This window comes from Botryllus schlosseri, chromosome 14, assembly GCF_051294905.1.
Source record: "Botryllus schlosseri isolate E-star chromosome 14, Bs_hap1, whole genome shotgun sequence".
Lineage (NCBI taxonomy): Eukaryota > Metazoa > Chordata > Ascidiacea > Stolidobranchia > Styelidae > Botryllus > Botryllus schlosseri.
In genome coordinates this window covers 7,477,607-7,491,838 of record NC_137249.1, presented here as the reverse complement: position 1 = coordinate 7,491,838, position 14,232 = coordinate 7,477,607, and the positions used below count along the sequence as shown (strand labels likewise).

Sequence of the window (14,232 nt, the reverse complement as noted above, 5' to 3'; positions counted from 1 at the left end):
TTCGGATGAAATGTTTAGCAGGGTAGTCTCGAGAATATTTCGCCTTGAACCGACAAAACATCTCAGAGGAATTGATTCGTACGGGAACAAGTATTATGAAATACCACCTCAAAAATACTACTTTGATCGGAGAGAGATAGTCAAGTTGAAACGGACAGTGGAAACGCCCAACACGGACGACTCCATTTTCAGTGCGGTAGAAGCAAGTAAACATGTTCCTATCGAATGGCTCTCATGGTTACAGCACACGAGGTCCGATCCTCCAGGTGACGGAGAGGTGGAGCGTAATATTGCAAAGAGGCAATCGATGAAGCACAAAGTGGAAAAATTGGAATCAAGGGCGAAGGGAGAGAAGTCGCGCACCGATCAAGAATCTAACCAGAATAAAACAGATAAGCTTGAACAAGCCGAAGTTGATGAATGGAAACCCGGTTGATGTGTCCACGGCTGCTGCCTGTTTCCTAGTTCTATGCTGTTGCACCACCACCACAGGCTAGCGTGTTGCCTGTGACAATCATGCACTGTGAAATAAAGCCGAGAAATGGTTGTTGCGAAAGATCTCTGTACGTAACCTTGTTCCTGTTTTACATCAGGTATTTTGTCGAGTTTCTAACAGTGAACATCAGCTGTGAACTGTTAGGAGTGCAGATTGTTGAGAGGAGGCATTCCGCTCATGGCACGTTGATCAAATGACGAAGTATTTTAGTAAGATAGCGTATGTACTTTGCACTAGTACAGACAGGACTTGGATCCAGTGGTTATATTTTTTACAGTGAAGACAGTGTGACAATCACAATGAGCCTGCATAGCATTTGCCAACATATGCTAATGTTGAAACTGTCTATTATGTAACTAGGCATTATGACCATCATTTTTCAAAGAGAAGCCTTGTTGGCAACGATAATGACACTTTCATAAAATATTTCTCTTCAAGTACCATACTCTGTATTTCAAACCACTTCTACTTACTTCACATGAAATCGAAGGGGTGGGGGACCCTTTCATTTACTAATTTTCTCTTTGTGTTTGCTGTGTCAGAGACAGAGACTTTGTCGTGTGAGTGAATATTTTTAGAACTAAGTTAGTCTGGTCTTCAAATGTCAGACCCGCCACCACAAATGTTAGAATTGACAGCCATAGTCTATACATTGTTCCAAGTTTACATATTGAGTGGTAAGTGGCCGTATACATTGTTCTGAATTTGACATATTGAGTGGTAAGTGGCATGTACCTTGATAACAGTATATAGTGAACGTCTTGGCTCAGTAATATCCCAACACTATTCAGGTCTCTCACGCTTCCCCTTCAAGACCTAACATTCAAAAGGATGCCCCACAGCAATTTTTTTTGCAGTAGGCTACTAATTCAAGTGTTATCAACTGCAGACCTTGTAACTAAAACTTTGTTTCATTTCTCTATTATGGGCTGGAGGGTTGTCCATTCCAATTCCATATTGTAGCAAGATCAGATTTCAAGACATGTTCAGGTTACAGCTTGAGAATTGCTTCACCAAGTAGTTCCGCCATCGAAATCAATAGCCTTTGTTATTTAGTGCAATATGGATACATTTACACTCGTTACTCGTACAAGGCTTAAGGCAACATTGCATTTCATTCAAATGACACCTACTTCGATATTTGCACAAAGCTGTTGAGAAAACAGGTGTACACTGTACAGTACGAAAAAGTTTTTTAATCACATTATTTTGGAAAACGTCATTCAAAGAGGATCGAGCATGGGTAGTATTGAAAGCTTATCAGGACTTCGATGAGATTCAAGCTGCCATACCCTCAAAATCTTGGACTTGCTGTATGACTGTTATATTGTCCCCTTTGAGCATGATTCTTCCCAAGTTCTTTTTAGTGTTCTTTTTGAGGTGAACTTCGGCAGCGTCGTCCAGTACAAGGTTCATGTATTCGTCGAATCCAACGATGTGCCCTTCCACGCGAATATTTATTTGGTCGTACAACCAAATCGATACTCTCGAGCGATTTTGCAGGTAACGAAAAATCAGGTTGATGGGCTGGACCATCACCTTTTGAACCTTGGTGCCTCCCTTAAAAGCCATTTTCTTTTTTTTTTCTTCGCGACAACGAAGTGCAACAAAATTTCGGCAAAGTTAGCCAACAATCCGCCTGATGAGTGAATATACAGTGCAGCGTGAAAAACGTTTTGCTCTCGTATAGGGCTTTAGACGCACGATAGCGCTAATGAGTTACCGCGTCTCTGCCGTACGCTATGCATGACTTATTCTGGACAGAAATTATTGTTGCTGAAAAATTTCTGAAGATATACGAAACATATAGAGCTGCTGCTGTTTTATAAATGCATATCGTCCATCTTAGCTAGGGTTAACATACGCCCTCCTTTAAGAGGATTTGTCCTCCTTTTTCAGGCTTTTGAAAATGTCCTCGGAGGACCTCTTTCTTTAGTCAACACCACCAATTTTATGTGGGATTCCCACGGAAGTAGTGACCTTTTTTTAGTCGACCCACCAAAATTTTCAACAGAAATAGCGAGATCGGCTGATTCCAGTCTTAATCAATTAACTTTTGAGATTTGGTAAAAGTGTCCTCCTTTCCCAATTTCAAAATATGGTAACCCTAATCGTAGCAAAAAATATGCCCCTGTATTAAGCCCGTAGGTGATTCGACATTTGTTGAGCATATCCAGTGTATATATGATCCACATTGAAGACAAAATACAGGCATATTCTACAGAATGATTGCTATAGTCTGTGGTCGAGATTACCGGACCACAATGTGATATAGCTATTTCACCTACCGAGTGCCGACATTTGTCACTATTTCACTATTTTAATCGCTTGCCCTTTTTGTTCCAGCTTTTGTTACTTTTAATTCCTTGTACCCAATGATATATATATCATTGCTTGTACCATAGCCTTTATATAAAGGCTATGCTTGTACTACACTGTACCTGTTTTTTTATTTACATGTAGTACGGAAAGGTGAGTGTTTGGTTGAAATACTACTCCAAGATGTTTTGACTCCTTCCTATGTTCTCCTTGTATCGTAATCTTGAGGTGTTTTGAAATCATGAAATTATACTGAGCGAAAATAATAAAAGCAGATTCAATCCATAGTATTCAATCAAAAGTGGCTCGAATAGAATCGATACGCTCCGGTAGTTCACCGTTGTCAAACAAAATATAAATACCATTCGCGGCGGGCAGTTGTGTAGTTTCGTGATTTATTAAATTTAAAAGGATTAAGAGAATATATCCGGAATTATTGAGGGTCAGGCTGAAACGAAGACGTTGAGGAATCATTAATGGTGCAGGTAATCGTTCTTTAGGACAAGGTTTCAATTCGCTCTTATTCAAGACTATAGCGAAACGGAAACAAAACATTGGGTTGAAAAAAAAAACTTATCGAGTGCATCAATGAGCGAAAATAGTGTGATGGGTGAAATAAGAGGACCTGATGTTTCAGCACTACAGTTCGGTTACCGCCACTCGTTATTGTGGCATTGAGCACACTTAGTTTGACCGACGAATGCCCTCAAACTTAATTTTACCTTCATTCAGATCACTCCATGTTATATATAAATAATAGGATTTATAGTGTGAACCAATAATGCATATCAAAATAGATCAGTCTGATAACAAGATACGAAATTGAAATCATCTTAAAGCAAAAAGATTGTCAAGCGTATTATATAAAAGATGGATTTTGACATTGAAAATTATTGCAACCAGAAACTTGACGAAATGCTGGGAGATCCTTTGCTTGTTGATGTAAACCAAGATACAACCATTGAAGAAGTTAATGCTCTGACTGGATTGGAATATGGTCAGGCAATGTCACTAACAATATGTCGGGCCGACGGCGATAGCTATTCCGTTATCGTAAACTTGAACGCCACCGTTCTCGATTTGAAAAATGCTATTCAGCGGTATGTCACCTTGCAAATGCAACGGAGCAATGATTCGAGGAAAGTCAATTGGAAGTATGTCTGGAAGAGCTACTGGCTGTCTTTCAACCGTCAGAAATTACAAGATGATAAAAAAGTTTTGAAGGAATACGGAATAAACAATCATGATGAAATAATATTTATTAAAAGGCTTCGGGCCAAATGACATCTTGTTTTTGTGAGCTGATGTGATAAGCGCTGAAATTGTCTTTGGCCGGTGTCAGAAGACTGTGGTACTATCATGATGGATTTGTTAACTGATTTCGTATACTTGGAATATTGGTGTTGTTGTCTCTTCATCAATCCTGCAGTATTTTCCATCTTATTGCTTTGAGTGTTTATACTATTTTGCCTTCTCAGAAGTTGAGAACCACATCAAGGTTTAAAGCTGTATTTTCGAACTTTTACAATCTACAGCTCGCCAACTGAAATTCCCGCCCAAGTAACTACTTGAAAAGTAGGACTTTCCTAAATCACTTTCAAGTATTCTTAAAAATTGTAGGATTTTAGAAACACAGCGTATGTCCTAGACTGATCCTTTCCTACAGTCCAGGACAAATCATTCAAAATATCAAATTGATATCTTTGTTCAATGGTCAATGATGGATCACGTTTCAAAGTGCTTTTATTTTGGAACCTTTTTCCTCTGTTCAAATTTCTTAAAACTGCAAGCTCCATCAGAGGTAGCAGCATGGTAGAATCCTCTTGCCCGTGGTCATGTGTTTGAAAATTGAACTGTTTTTAGCAAACAAGCAGATGCCAAATTTTTGCTCTTTGGAATTCTTTTGAGGAAAAAGTCATAAAAGAGCATTTATAGTAACTGTTGTAAAAGTAGATCTGAAAGTATGACCACCCACATGTGTACCGAGTCGCAGCAGGATTGCTTTGCTTCTGACACCTGATAAGATTTCATTGGAATGAGATTATGAGGTATTTATCATTTCTACAGCCGTAGTCTTTTTTAAACATGTATTGTTAGGACAAATGAATTGAAACTGGAATATGGCTGAAACTCCTGTGAATGTTTGCGTTGCTGTAAGAGTGCGTCCTCTCTTACCTGGTGAAAGACTTCACAGTCATCAGGTATGGTGTGCTAGGCGTACTATATATTTGGCACAACCGTTTCACATGCGTTCTTTTGGTAAATTCAAACTAAATGCATTTCCGTGATTTAGGTTTGCGTTAAAAAAGTTCCGAAATCAAAGAATCAGCTCATAGTTGGCAAAGATCGGTCCTTCACATTTGACCATCTGCACTGGTGGAGTGCCAAGCAACAGGTATACATATCTCTCCATATTGTATAGTAATAATTAGGGCAATTTTTTTTTACTTGAAAAAGAAAGATTTTGACCAAAAAAATCAAACTTTTGACATTTTTTGACCTTGAAAAACTTAATTTTGGCAATATTTTTACTTCACGTATGTAAATGAGTTGTTTTCTCACATAATGTTAGAATTGTACTACTTATCTTCATTTCTGGTTGGAACTGTCTGTCTTTACGAATTAGTTTGGCCCAAAAAAAACTTTTTTGACTTGAAAAAGCTGCCAAATGTTTACATGAAAAAACTGTATTTTAACAAAATCTGGACCCATGAAGAATTCCAGTAAGTTACATCACATAATATGGTACAAATAATTGAAATTTATTGTAGTACAACAAAAGATACTTTCCCACATTCTCGGATAGAAACTACTATGCATTTTCAATTTCAGGAAATATACAAGACCACAATCAAGCCTCTCATCGCAACATACTTCCAAGGATATAATGCCACCGTATTTGCTTACGGCCAGACAGGCTCTGGAAAAACATATACTATCGGCGGTAGCAATCCTGCTAATATTACGAAAGAGGAACGCGGCATCATACCGAGAGCAGTTGATAATATTTTCAGCGAAATGAAACAGCTTGGCAGAAAGCATATCGATCACAGCTTAAAGGTTTGTCTTTAATCATCTCGGTAGTTAAACACTTTGATAAGCTTTTCATTCTATCAGGTGTCTTACGTCGAGATTTATAAAGAGGAAGTGAGAGATTTGCTGGAGGTGGACTTGCAAAAATGTCAAGACGTGCACATACGTGAAGACCAGAATGGTAACACTGGTAAGACACTGATGATAATAATCAAAACTTATGCGTTGTTGGTTGCATTGATCATTGATCAATATAATTAGCAATTTTTCTCCAAATGTCCACTCCGTATCTGTGATTGTTATTGTGGTCTACATTGCCGCTGTAGCGCTTTCATTGTTAGATACGAATTCTCTCACTACAGCCGTAGCCTGGAAATACAATGTTACGATATTTGGTAAGATCAAAAAGTAGCTTTTAAAATGGAGAAATACTTACTTTGGCTTTGATACGTAACCAAACTTGCCATGCCAATAATTTGGAGTCTTATTGTATGGTACCCTAAGGTAACTCTCAAAATTGGAATACCAGTATGTGAAATTACTCGTAGTCGTTAAATTCTTCTTCAAATGCTTATTGAAAGTTGCATGGTGTTTTGTTAGCAAGTGCCACACCATGTACTTTTCTTGTAAATAATCGCTCTACAAATGCTGTGACAATGCTATTGCTATATTTTTCCGTGGTTGGATTTTTTCCAGTTATACCTTACAATAGGAAAATTGTTTTAGTGATAATCGGGGCTCGAGAAGAAGTATGCATCACCGCCGAGGAAGTGATGAGTCTATTACAAAAAGGCAGTGCGGTCCGGCACACCGGCGCAACGCAGATGAACGAACTGTCCAGCCGATCGCACGCAATCTTCAGCCTTCATCTGATCCAGGTACCGTTCGACCTTGCTGTATCAAGTGGTACATTTGACCCTTGGCAGTAAGAATACAACAGCATGCGTGAGTTATGCAATATGCATCCTCGATACCAAACTCAGCATTGTAACAAATATAACATGGTTTGTATCGGGGTTGTAATGGCTCGAGTCTGACTCCAGTCGTGATTTTGTGGTGACTCGACTCGACTCGAGTCCTATTGTGTATTGACTCGACTTGTACCTGAGTCATTTTGCATGACCCGAGACTGACACGGCCAAGACAGACATTTCATTGTTATTTCCAAGAATACTAAAGTTATTTTATATCACTCGAGCAGAGCAGCATTGAACTGAAAACTGAACAGTGAAAACAACAACTTGGACTCGAGTCAAAACACTGTGACTCGGACTTGAACCTCTACTAGTTGACTCGGACTTGACTAGGTGGTGAAATGAAAATGACTCGACTTGAGTCAAAAGTATAAAAGTGAGATTGACTTGTGACTCGGAACCTTGTGACTTGGTTACGACCCTGGTTTGTATACTTGTAGCTTGCCCGGAGGAGGTTTTGATAATTTCATTTTATATGGACTCAACCAGCGATCTAGTTGTATTAATGATTGTTGCATCCTTGATCGAACCCCGATCATGCGGAATTTCCATGATTTGCAAGACAGAACAGAGTTTTCTTTAATAGCATGTCTCACAGATGGTAGTATATCGGAAATAAGACGTGTTTGATTTCACACTTTGTCATTCTTATCGTGCTTGCTCAAGGAGCGTCGGCACCTCATTGCATCAGGGAAGTGTCTTCATGTGGGTCATTTGTTGTGTCTTCCAGACATGGCCGTGTACGCCCAGACCCCAAAACGACAATAACAACAACAATTCTTCTTCGGTGGATATTCTGAGCAGCATCGCAAGCACCGATCTCAACGAAGAGAAGTTGGTTAACGTCATGTCTTCTAAATTTCATTTCGTTGATCTGGCGGGGTCGGAAAGAGCGAACAGAACTGGGAATACGGGCGAAAGGTAGTTGATACTAGAACCGTAATTTGTAATTTATTATTTACACTGTATTTGGTGTAAATCATAAATATTATCGCAATCTATATTTGAAATATTGTCAATATGCACCACCGTAGCAAAATCATATAAGTTGACTTCAGTCTGTCATTTAGATTCATAATACACCCGTCATGTCCTTACATTGCCCCTGGAAATTATATTGTGGCTTTTGCCTGAGCTTGCGTCCGCGGCAATCACAACTGGAGATGACGAGGGCTGGGAACAATGATTCGAGTGCTCAAATTCCAATCGAGTGTTAATTGTTATGAATCGAGTTGAGTAGTGAAAGACGATTATTTTCTAATACTGAAATTATACCTCCTTTCCGTTAAGAGTTCTGTTCTGAACAAGAATTATTGTTTGATTGTTTGTTCCCAACGCGGGAAGCTTAAAACTTCAGTTGGTCGTATCGCAGCCTCCAAAACATCTAGTACAAAACTAAGCGCTTTAGTGGAAATGACATTTCTCTGAAGTCATGATCAGCATTGTCACAAAGTGTGATGAAATAGGTATCGTCGAAAAAATACCGAATAATTTTAATGTGATGTAGAACTTCCATTATTGTCTTAGTGGCTGCAAATAAAGGTACATATTTAGATTTTCCACGTCATCGATACTGTTATCAAGTCATAATAAATGTTCCTCGATTCAACTAGATGCCTAATACACAATTCGTAATGGAATCACATAGATTCTCGATTTTTCCCAGTTCGAACGATGACCCGATTCGGCAAAGATTAATATCAGGGTATCGGTTTGGGACAGGTTCAAGGAATCCGTGCAAATCAACACCGGGCTCCTGGCGTTGGGGAATGTCATCAGCGCCCTGAGCGATCCAAAGAAGAAGAAAATGGGGCACGTTCCGTATCGAGATTCCAAGATCACCAGGTGACATATTACGGTACCCGTTCTTGTGTAGAATATACAGCGGTGGCCAGTAACGAGGTACTTCACATTTTTTTTAACGTATTGAGGCAGGTTTTTGCCTAGTTGACTGCTTTCACTTCTACCTACCAATTTTTTTGGTTAAACTACCAACTTTTTACGTTAATCGGTATTTGAAGAGCTTCTTGGAGGTACAGAACTTCAATATACAATTAAATAGTATATTCATATTGAAATGAACCCGAATATTTTCGGCTGACACTCGTCAGGGGTAATCGTCAGCAACTAGTAGAGAATTGGAAAGAACATTGTATATCAACAATCGTATCACAAAATATGACGTCACCAGCATGAAAGAACGCTCTCTCTTTCATGCTGGTGACGTCATATTTTGTGATACGATTGTTGATATACAATGTTCTTTCCAATTCTCTACTAGTTGCTGACGATTACCCCTGACGAGTGTCAGCCGAAAATATTCGGGTTCATTTCAATATGAATATACTATTTAGTTAATCGGTATGAAAACGCTAGAACGCCAGTAATCGCTTTTGCTGTTTTTAGAGTTTTGAAAGATTCCCTCGGAGGTAACGCGCACACTGTGATGATAACCTGCATCAGTCCGTCGTCGACGAGCTTCGCTGAGACCATAAACGCGTTGAAATATGCGAATCGCGCAAAGAACATCACAAACAAGCCGGTCGTTAATCGGGATCCGCAGCAGGTCTGTGGGTTGATGTATATTTTTTCTATGATAGAGTAGTTTTCTTATGTTTACCTGGTCTTGATTGCTTTAGTTTTACTTATCGACTGTCTTGTAACTCAGAGGTGTTCAGCCTGCGGCCTACGGAGAAAAGGCTTGCTGCCCAGTGAGAAATAGTCGGGTTTATCTTGATATGAATATACGCTACTATTCAATTATATAGCCTATTCAAGTTTTGTACCTCCAAGAAGCTCTTCAATTTTTATTCAATAACCCAAATTTATTTTGCGTGCTTCGCGTGATATCCTTAATTCCATTCACAATTGTTGTGTGGTCCGATATCGAATCTTACTAAAAAATAGGTCACACTCCCCTGAGCTTATATGTTTGTTTTTCTAGGTTCTGATCGAGGAAATGCAAGATGAGATTGAGGAGTTGAAGCAACAGCTGCAGTCTCGTCCGACCACTAGGGAAGTTGCAATGGAACGGCAGAAGGTGAGATTACCGACTTATGCTGATTTTTCGTTATCTTCACAGTAATTTTCAGATATGGCTTTTGATCGCCGGTCGGTAATGAAGTAGTTTGTATATTCTCAGTTCCCTAGTTTGGAAATGTGTACGTCACCTTTCCGAGCGGTTTCACTCTTTGAGCTGGATCTTTTTCAGAAGTTCTCGAAATCAGAACGCATCTAGGCTGGACCAGTGAAACCTTGAAGTTGAGAATTTCCATGTTTTGCATGAGAAGTTAATGCCCGATTTACTGCTGAAAGCCACTTTTCCGATAATTTCTTTTTTTCTTTTACTTGATGTTATATTTGCCATCCCTGGAATTCGCTGCCCATGTTTGCGTGGAACTACAAGTGAGGCTGCTTACTTTGAGTAGCGACTTAAATTACATCTGTCTCCTCTAGAGCAATCTTAGCACTGTACCGTTGATGCATCCCTGTAAAAATTCTATCCGTTCAGGTTTTGGAGCAGGAGGTCCAAGACCTCCAAGGCGAATGCCGGCTGTATCAGGAGCAAATCAATCAGGCCACGCGGTACGTCAAAGCCATTTGCTCTGGCAAGCTGATCGGGAAGGCGCAAATGAGAAGGTGGCTGGATAGCGTTTCGGACATTGCTCATGGTAAGTTGAGAACGCACTTCGTTCTTAACGAAATTTCAAGGAAATAATGCAAAAACCAGCGCGACTCTGACACCATAAATCACAGGAGTAGGAATAGCGATTTTTAAGACGGAAACGTGAATGTCAATGTCAAAAAAGTCTCTAAAAGTAGATTTGGTTCAGGGGCGACATTCTTTCAGCCTTGGATTGAGGGTTGCGACTTTTGAAATTGCAGGATGTATCTTCGCGACTAACGCAAAAAAACAGCTGTGACACTACAGATGGTTAAGTTTCTGTAATTTCAAGCTTATCCAGGCTGTCCTTATGACAATTTCACCTGTAAAAGCAACGAGAACACATCCCAGAACCAGACCTACACTTACTACTCTACAAAATCCATAGTGTGAAACCTGAAAAGTAAATGGTTATGCCGAAAATATTGCCTAAAAATATAACCAGACGAATACTTGAAACAATTTTCCAAAATTACAAGTACATTGGACTGACCACCTCTGCTTTTAAAACGCCCATATCGTATTCCCATCAAGCTCATTTCACAAGTAACCGCTCGTGGTGCAGAGTTCTCGGTACAGACGCATACTTTCAGCGATCCCCGCAAATACTTCCCTGGCATGAATGACCGAAGGGCTGTTCTGCATTTTAAAATACGTAAAGATAACAAAGCCGTTCGACTCTGTAATTTTTTTTAGACTCGTACAAGGAAAGCCTTGACGTAGATGGAGGCAAAGTTGTTTTGGAAAGTGACGACAAACTTCTAGCGAGTAGAGACGCGAAGGTACAAATTTTTTAGGCCGAACATATGCTGTGTTGCTCGAACGGAGTTCTTTGAGCTATAATAGACGGCGCTTGCGTTTGATTCTAAGATTGAGCAACTCAGTGCGGCGTTATCGGAAGCGCGTCATGACGCAAGGGAAAAGGAAGAATCGCTTCAGATTGCGGACGAAACGAAAGAACAGCAGGTCAGTTGTTAACCTGCTTTAATAGTGTCGATGGAATAAGTTGAGCAAAAACGGTCACTCTTGGATTGTTCGAAAGATGTTATATCTGTCGCTGGGAATAGTGCGTGCTTATTCGCACTAGGTATACGTTGTGGACTCTATAAGGATGCATCAAAGACAGGTAAATTTTTGCGTCAAGGTTTTCTCGTCTTCTTGATTCTATACATGCACGGTCGACCTTCTCTCGTCTGTCTTCGTGGCGTGGTTGGTTAGGCGCTGACGTTCTGAGCGAAATATCACTTGTTGGTTTCGTGGTTAACAGTTTTAAAAAGTGAAGCAAAATTTTTCGGAAAAACCCGTCGGTGCCAGCCGGTTGAAAAGGTCTGACGACCGTTACCATTAATTACGCCTGTAAAAGAATTCCTGCCATGGTTAAGTTTTGTGAGTGAAAATGACTTGGAATTTGAGTGTGAGTTTGTGTAATCAGGTGGTGTCAGCCGATCAGCTGATAGCAGAATTATCAAACGATACCGCTATCAACGATATAACATATTTTTGCCAGTAAACAGGTACTTTCTACCGATGCGTGACATGTTTCACCTATACTATGCAACCGCAACGAAGTGATAAAAAAACTAGCATATCTATATTTATTTGCAAATCAACCGCAGCAGAATGATAAAAAAACTGGCATTTCTATCCTAAAACATGTAAATTATATGATAGTTGAGTAAACGCAGGAGTGTGTAAGAAAATTTGCCATTTGGTATTTCGGCGCCGTTTCAGCAGTCGAATGCGAGATGCAAACCTTTTTTTTTTGATGACATGAAATGAAAAAAAATTGCATATTCTGTCTATATGATGTGGAAATATTATGAATAATTCATGTCATTGTACATGTAAGTCATTAGGCTCGGTCTTTTTGCCTTCACACATCCGCCTTTCTAGCTCATTCACGAACATCTTTTACGATGCCGCCGTTTGCGATGTTAGTGTTATTGGTGAGTAAGTTAGCCGTTTTCATGTAGAAATCTTAAGCTGCGAGTGTATACAATGTGTATATACATAGTAATTATCGATTAGATGTGATCGTATGCTTAACTTGATCAGTGACAGTACATCATCGCTGTAATTCAACGCAGAAGAGCTAGTTATGCTAGGAGCTGGTCAATGTCGTCATGGTTCCTACTCAAGTAGAAGTAAAGCGGTAAATTTTTACTCAATTTCAAGTAGAAAACAATTTACAAGTCATGTCAAAACTACTTGAAGTATAAGTAAGAGATGTAAGAATAGTCGAGAGATCGCGTACCTTTGTGCTTTGGCAGTTGATCTGAGGTGAATACTTTCGATATGAGTAGTAGTAGATGTATCTTTGCGACTAGTGCATAGTGACAAATGGCACTACAAATCGATAGTATCTTTTAAATATGTTTCATTACTGTGATACAGGGGCTATTTCACGTGGTTCTTATTGCACTTTCACTCGTAAAAGTTTTGCAAACTGATCCTGATACTAATTCCGCTTTTCAAAATCCAAAGTGTTGTTGATGATATACAATGTTCTTTCCAATTCTCTACTAATTGCTGACGATTATCCCTGACGAGTGTCAGCCGCAAATATTCAATTGTATATTGAAATTCGGTACCTCCAAGAAGCTCTTAAGGTCCCATGTGTAACAAGTAATTAGTTTTGCTTCGAAAATGTTCTTACAGATGTGAAAGAAGTCTAAAAACGTAACCACTTGAGCATGCAAAATAGAAGTACTTGGTAACTGACCACCTCTGGTTATGCTCGAAAAGTTCTGCGAATTTCGTTAACCATGCAGAGAAGCCATAAATCGGTACCGCTGATATTTTTCAGAGCGAAAAGCTCATCGAACAGAACGTAGTGATCGAGCAGCTGCAGGAAGAAATCATGTACCTGAGGGAGGAGTTTCACCTGCAGATGCAAAACACGACTCTCTCGAACGATTCGTCTCGTTCAAACAAGTACAGCAGAGCCCGTTCTGTGCCCCATCCTTCGAGAGGCGCTTGGTTCAGCGCAGACGTGAGGCTACATTCAGACGACGCAAAAAGGGTAAGTGACTAGGTCGACATGGAATCTGTCAACATTATTTGGCAAGCAGGTTGCAAGCTACTGTGCAAGTGTGCATAGCGAAAAGTTGACGTTTGTTGTTCTGCTGTACTACTGCATAGCAGGTCGGGCTGGGCACAATCATTCGGAGCGAATAGTAAGAGTCTGTTTTTTTTTTTCGAGTACCAAAACTACATGCCCATTTGTAACAAATATTTTATCACCAGAAATTATGGTTTTGACACTTTCTTACCACTTGCAACCTCAATTGGCTTTATCACAACATGGAAAACATGTAACAGGGGGTAATGACTCGAGTCACGATTTTTTGGTGACTCGACTCGACTCGAGTCATTTTTTCAAATAAGTAAAATGACTCGACTCGAGTCAATTTTTTTATTGACTTCTCTTGTACTTGAGTCATTGTACATGACTCGAACCAAATCATATGACTCGAGACTAGGACGGCCAAGACATACATGTCAATGTCATTGTAACTTCAAAGAATTAAGGTTACCACATTATTGGTATTTAGTACCTACCAGTCCTGATACTTGGAAAATAGGGCCAGAAACTGTTACGACTGTAGGAAATTTTTGAAAAAGTGGGTTGAACCTGAATGCACTGAAAACTGAACAGTGAATTCGAGTCAAAACACTTTGACTCGGACTCGACCCTCTGCTAGCTGACTCGGTGGTAAATTGAAAATGACTATAGTCAAAACTTT

The 14,232-nt window shown here is 39.6% G+C and overlaps 4 protein-coding genes across 4 annotated transcripts in view; 3 read left to right on the top strand and 1 right to left on the bottom strand.

The window, feature by feature from the left end:
• Nucleotides 1–10: 10 nt before the first annotated feature.
• LOC145455990 (NADH dehydrogenase [ubiquinone] 1 alpha subcomplex assembly factor 2-like) lies at nucleotides 11–436 on the top strand. Its single transcript, XM_080334016.1, has one exon. It carries the CDS (start codon nucleotides 11–13, stop codon nucleotides 434–436), a length of 426 nt encoding a protein of 141 aa, XP_080190142.1.
• A 1,236-nt stretch (nucleotides 437–1,672) lies between these two features.
• LOC145455534 (putative small nuclear ribonucleoprotein E) lies at nucleotides 1,673–2,193 on the bottom strand. Its single transcript, XM_080333515.1, has one exon. The coding sequence runs from the start codon at nucleotides 2,066–2,068 to the stop codon at nucleotides 1,775–1,777; it is 294 nt and encodes a 97-aa protein (XP_080189641.1). The 5' UTR covers nucleotides 2,069–2,193; the 3' UTR covers nucleotides 1,673–1,774.
• A 1,492-nt stretch (nucleotides 2,194–3,685) lies between these two features.
• LOC145455989 (U11/U12 small nuclear ribonucleoprotein 25 kDa protein-like) lies at nucleotides 3,686–4,099 on the top strand. Its single transcript, XM_080334015.1, has one exon. It carries the CDS (start codon nucleotides 3,686–3,688, stop codon nucleotides 4,097–4,099), a length of 414 nt encoding a protein of 137 aa, XP_080190141.1.
• LOC145456262 (kinesin-like protein KIF27) overlaps nucleotides 4,095–14,232 on the top strand; it is a 45,566-nt gene continuing 35,428 nt past the window's right edge. The window contains exons 1-13 of the mRNA XM_080334339.1: nucleotides 4,095–5,016; nucleotides 5,109–5,210; nucleotides 5,648–5,875; nucleotides 5,933–6,038; nucleotides 6,575–6,726; nucleotides 7,553–7,743; nucleotides 8,545–8,667; nucleotides 9,229–9,388; nucleotides 9,767–9,862; nucleotides 10,334–10,493; nucleotides 11,183–11,268; nucleotides 11,357–11,452; nucleotides 13,293–13,508. Coding sequence (XP_080190465.1) covers nucleotides 4,936–5,016; nucleotides 5,109–5,210; nucleotides 5,648–5,875; nucleotides 5,933–6,038; nucleotides 6,575–6,726; nucleotides 7,553–7,743; nucleotides 8,545–8,667; nucleotides 9,229–9,388; nucleotides 9,767–9,862; nucleotides 10,334–10,493; nucleotides 11,183–11,268; nucleotides 11,357–11,452; nucleotides 13,293–13,508 — 1,797 coding nt within the window. The 5' untranslated portion in view covers nucleotides 4,095–4,935. The remainder of the gene's footprint in view (nucleotides 5,017–5,108; nucleotides 5,211–5,647; nucleotides 5,876–5,932; nucleotides 6,039–6,574; nucleotides 6,727–7,552; nucleotides 7,744–8,544; nucleotides 8,668–9,228; nucleotides 9,389–9,766; nucleotides 9,863–10,333; nucleotides 10,494–11,182; nucleotides 11,269–11,356; nucleotides 11,453–13,292; nucleotides 13,509–14,232) is intronic.

Excerpts from the sequence above, each read along its gene's own strand:
- LOC145455534 (XM_080333515.1), bottom strand. The coding sequence starts at position 2,068 with ATGGCTTTTAAGGGAGGCACCAAGGTTCAAAAGGTGATGGTCCAGCCC.
- LOC145455990 (XM_080334016.1), top strand. The coding sequence starts at position 11 with ATGTTTAGCAGGGTAGTCTCGAGAATATTTCGCCTTGAACCGACAAAA.
- LOC145455989 (XM_080334015.1), top strand. The coding sequence starts at position 3,686 with ATGGATTTTGACATTGAAAATTATTGCAACCAGAAACTTGACGAAATG.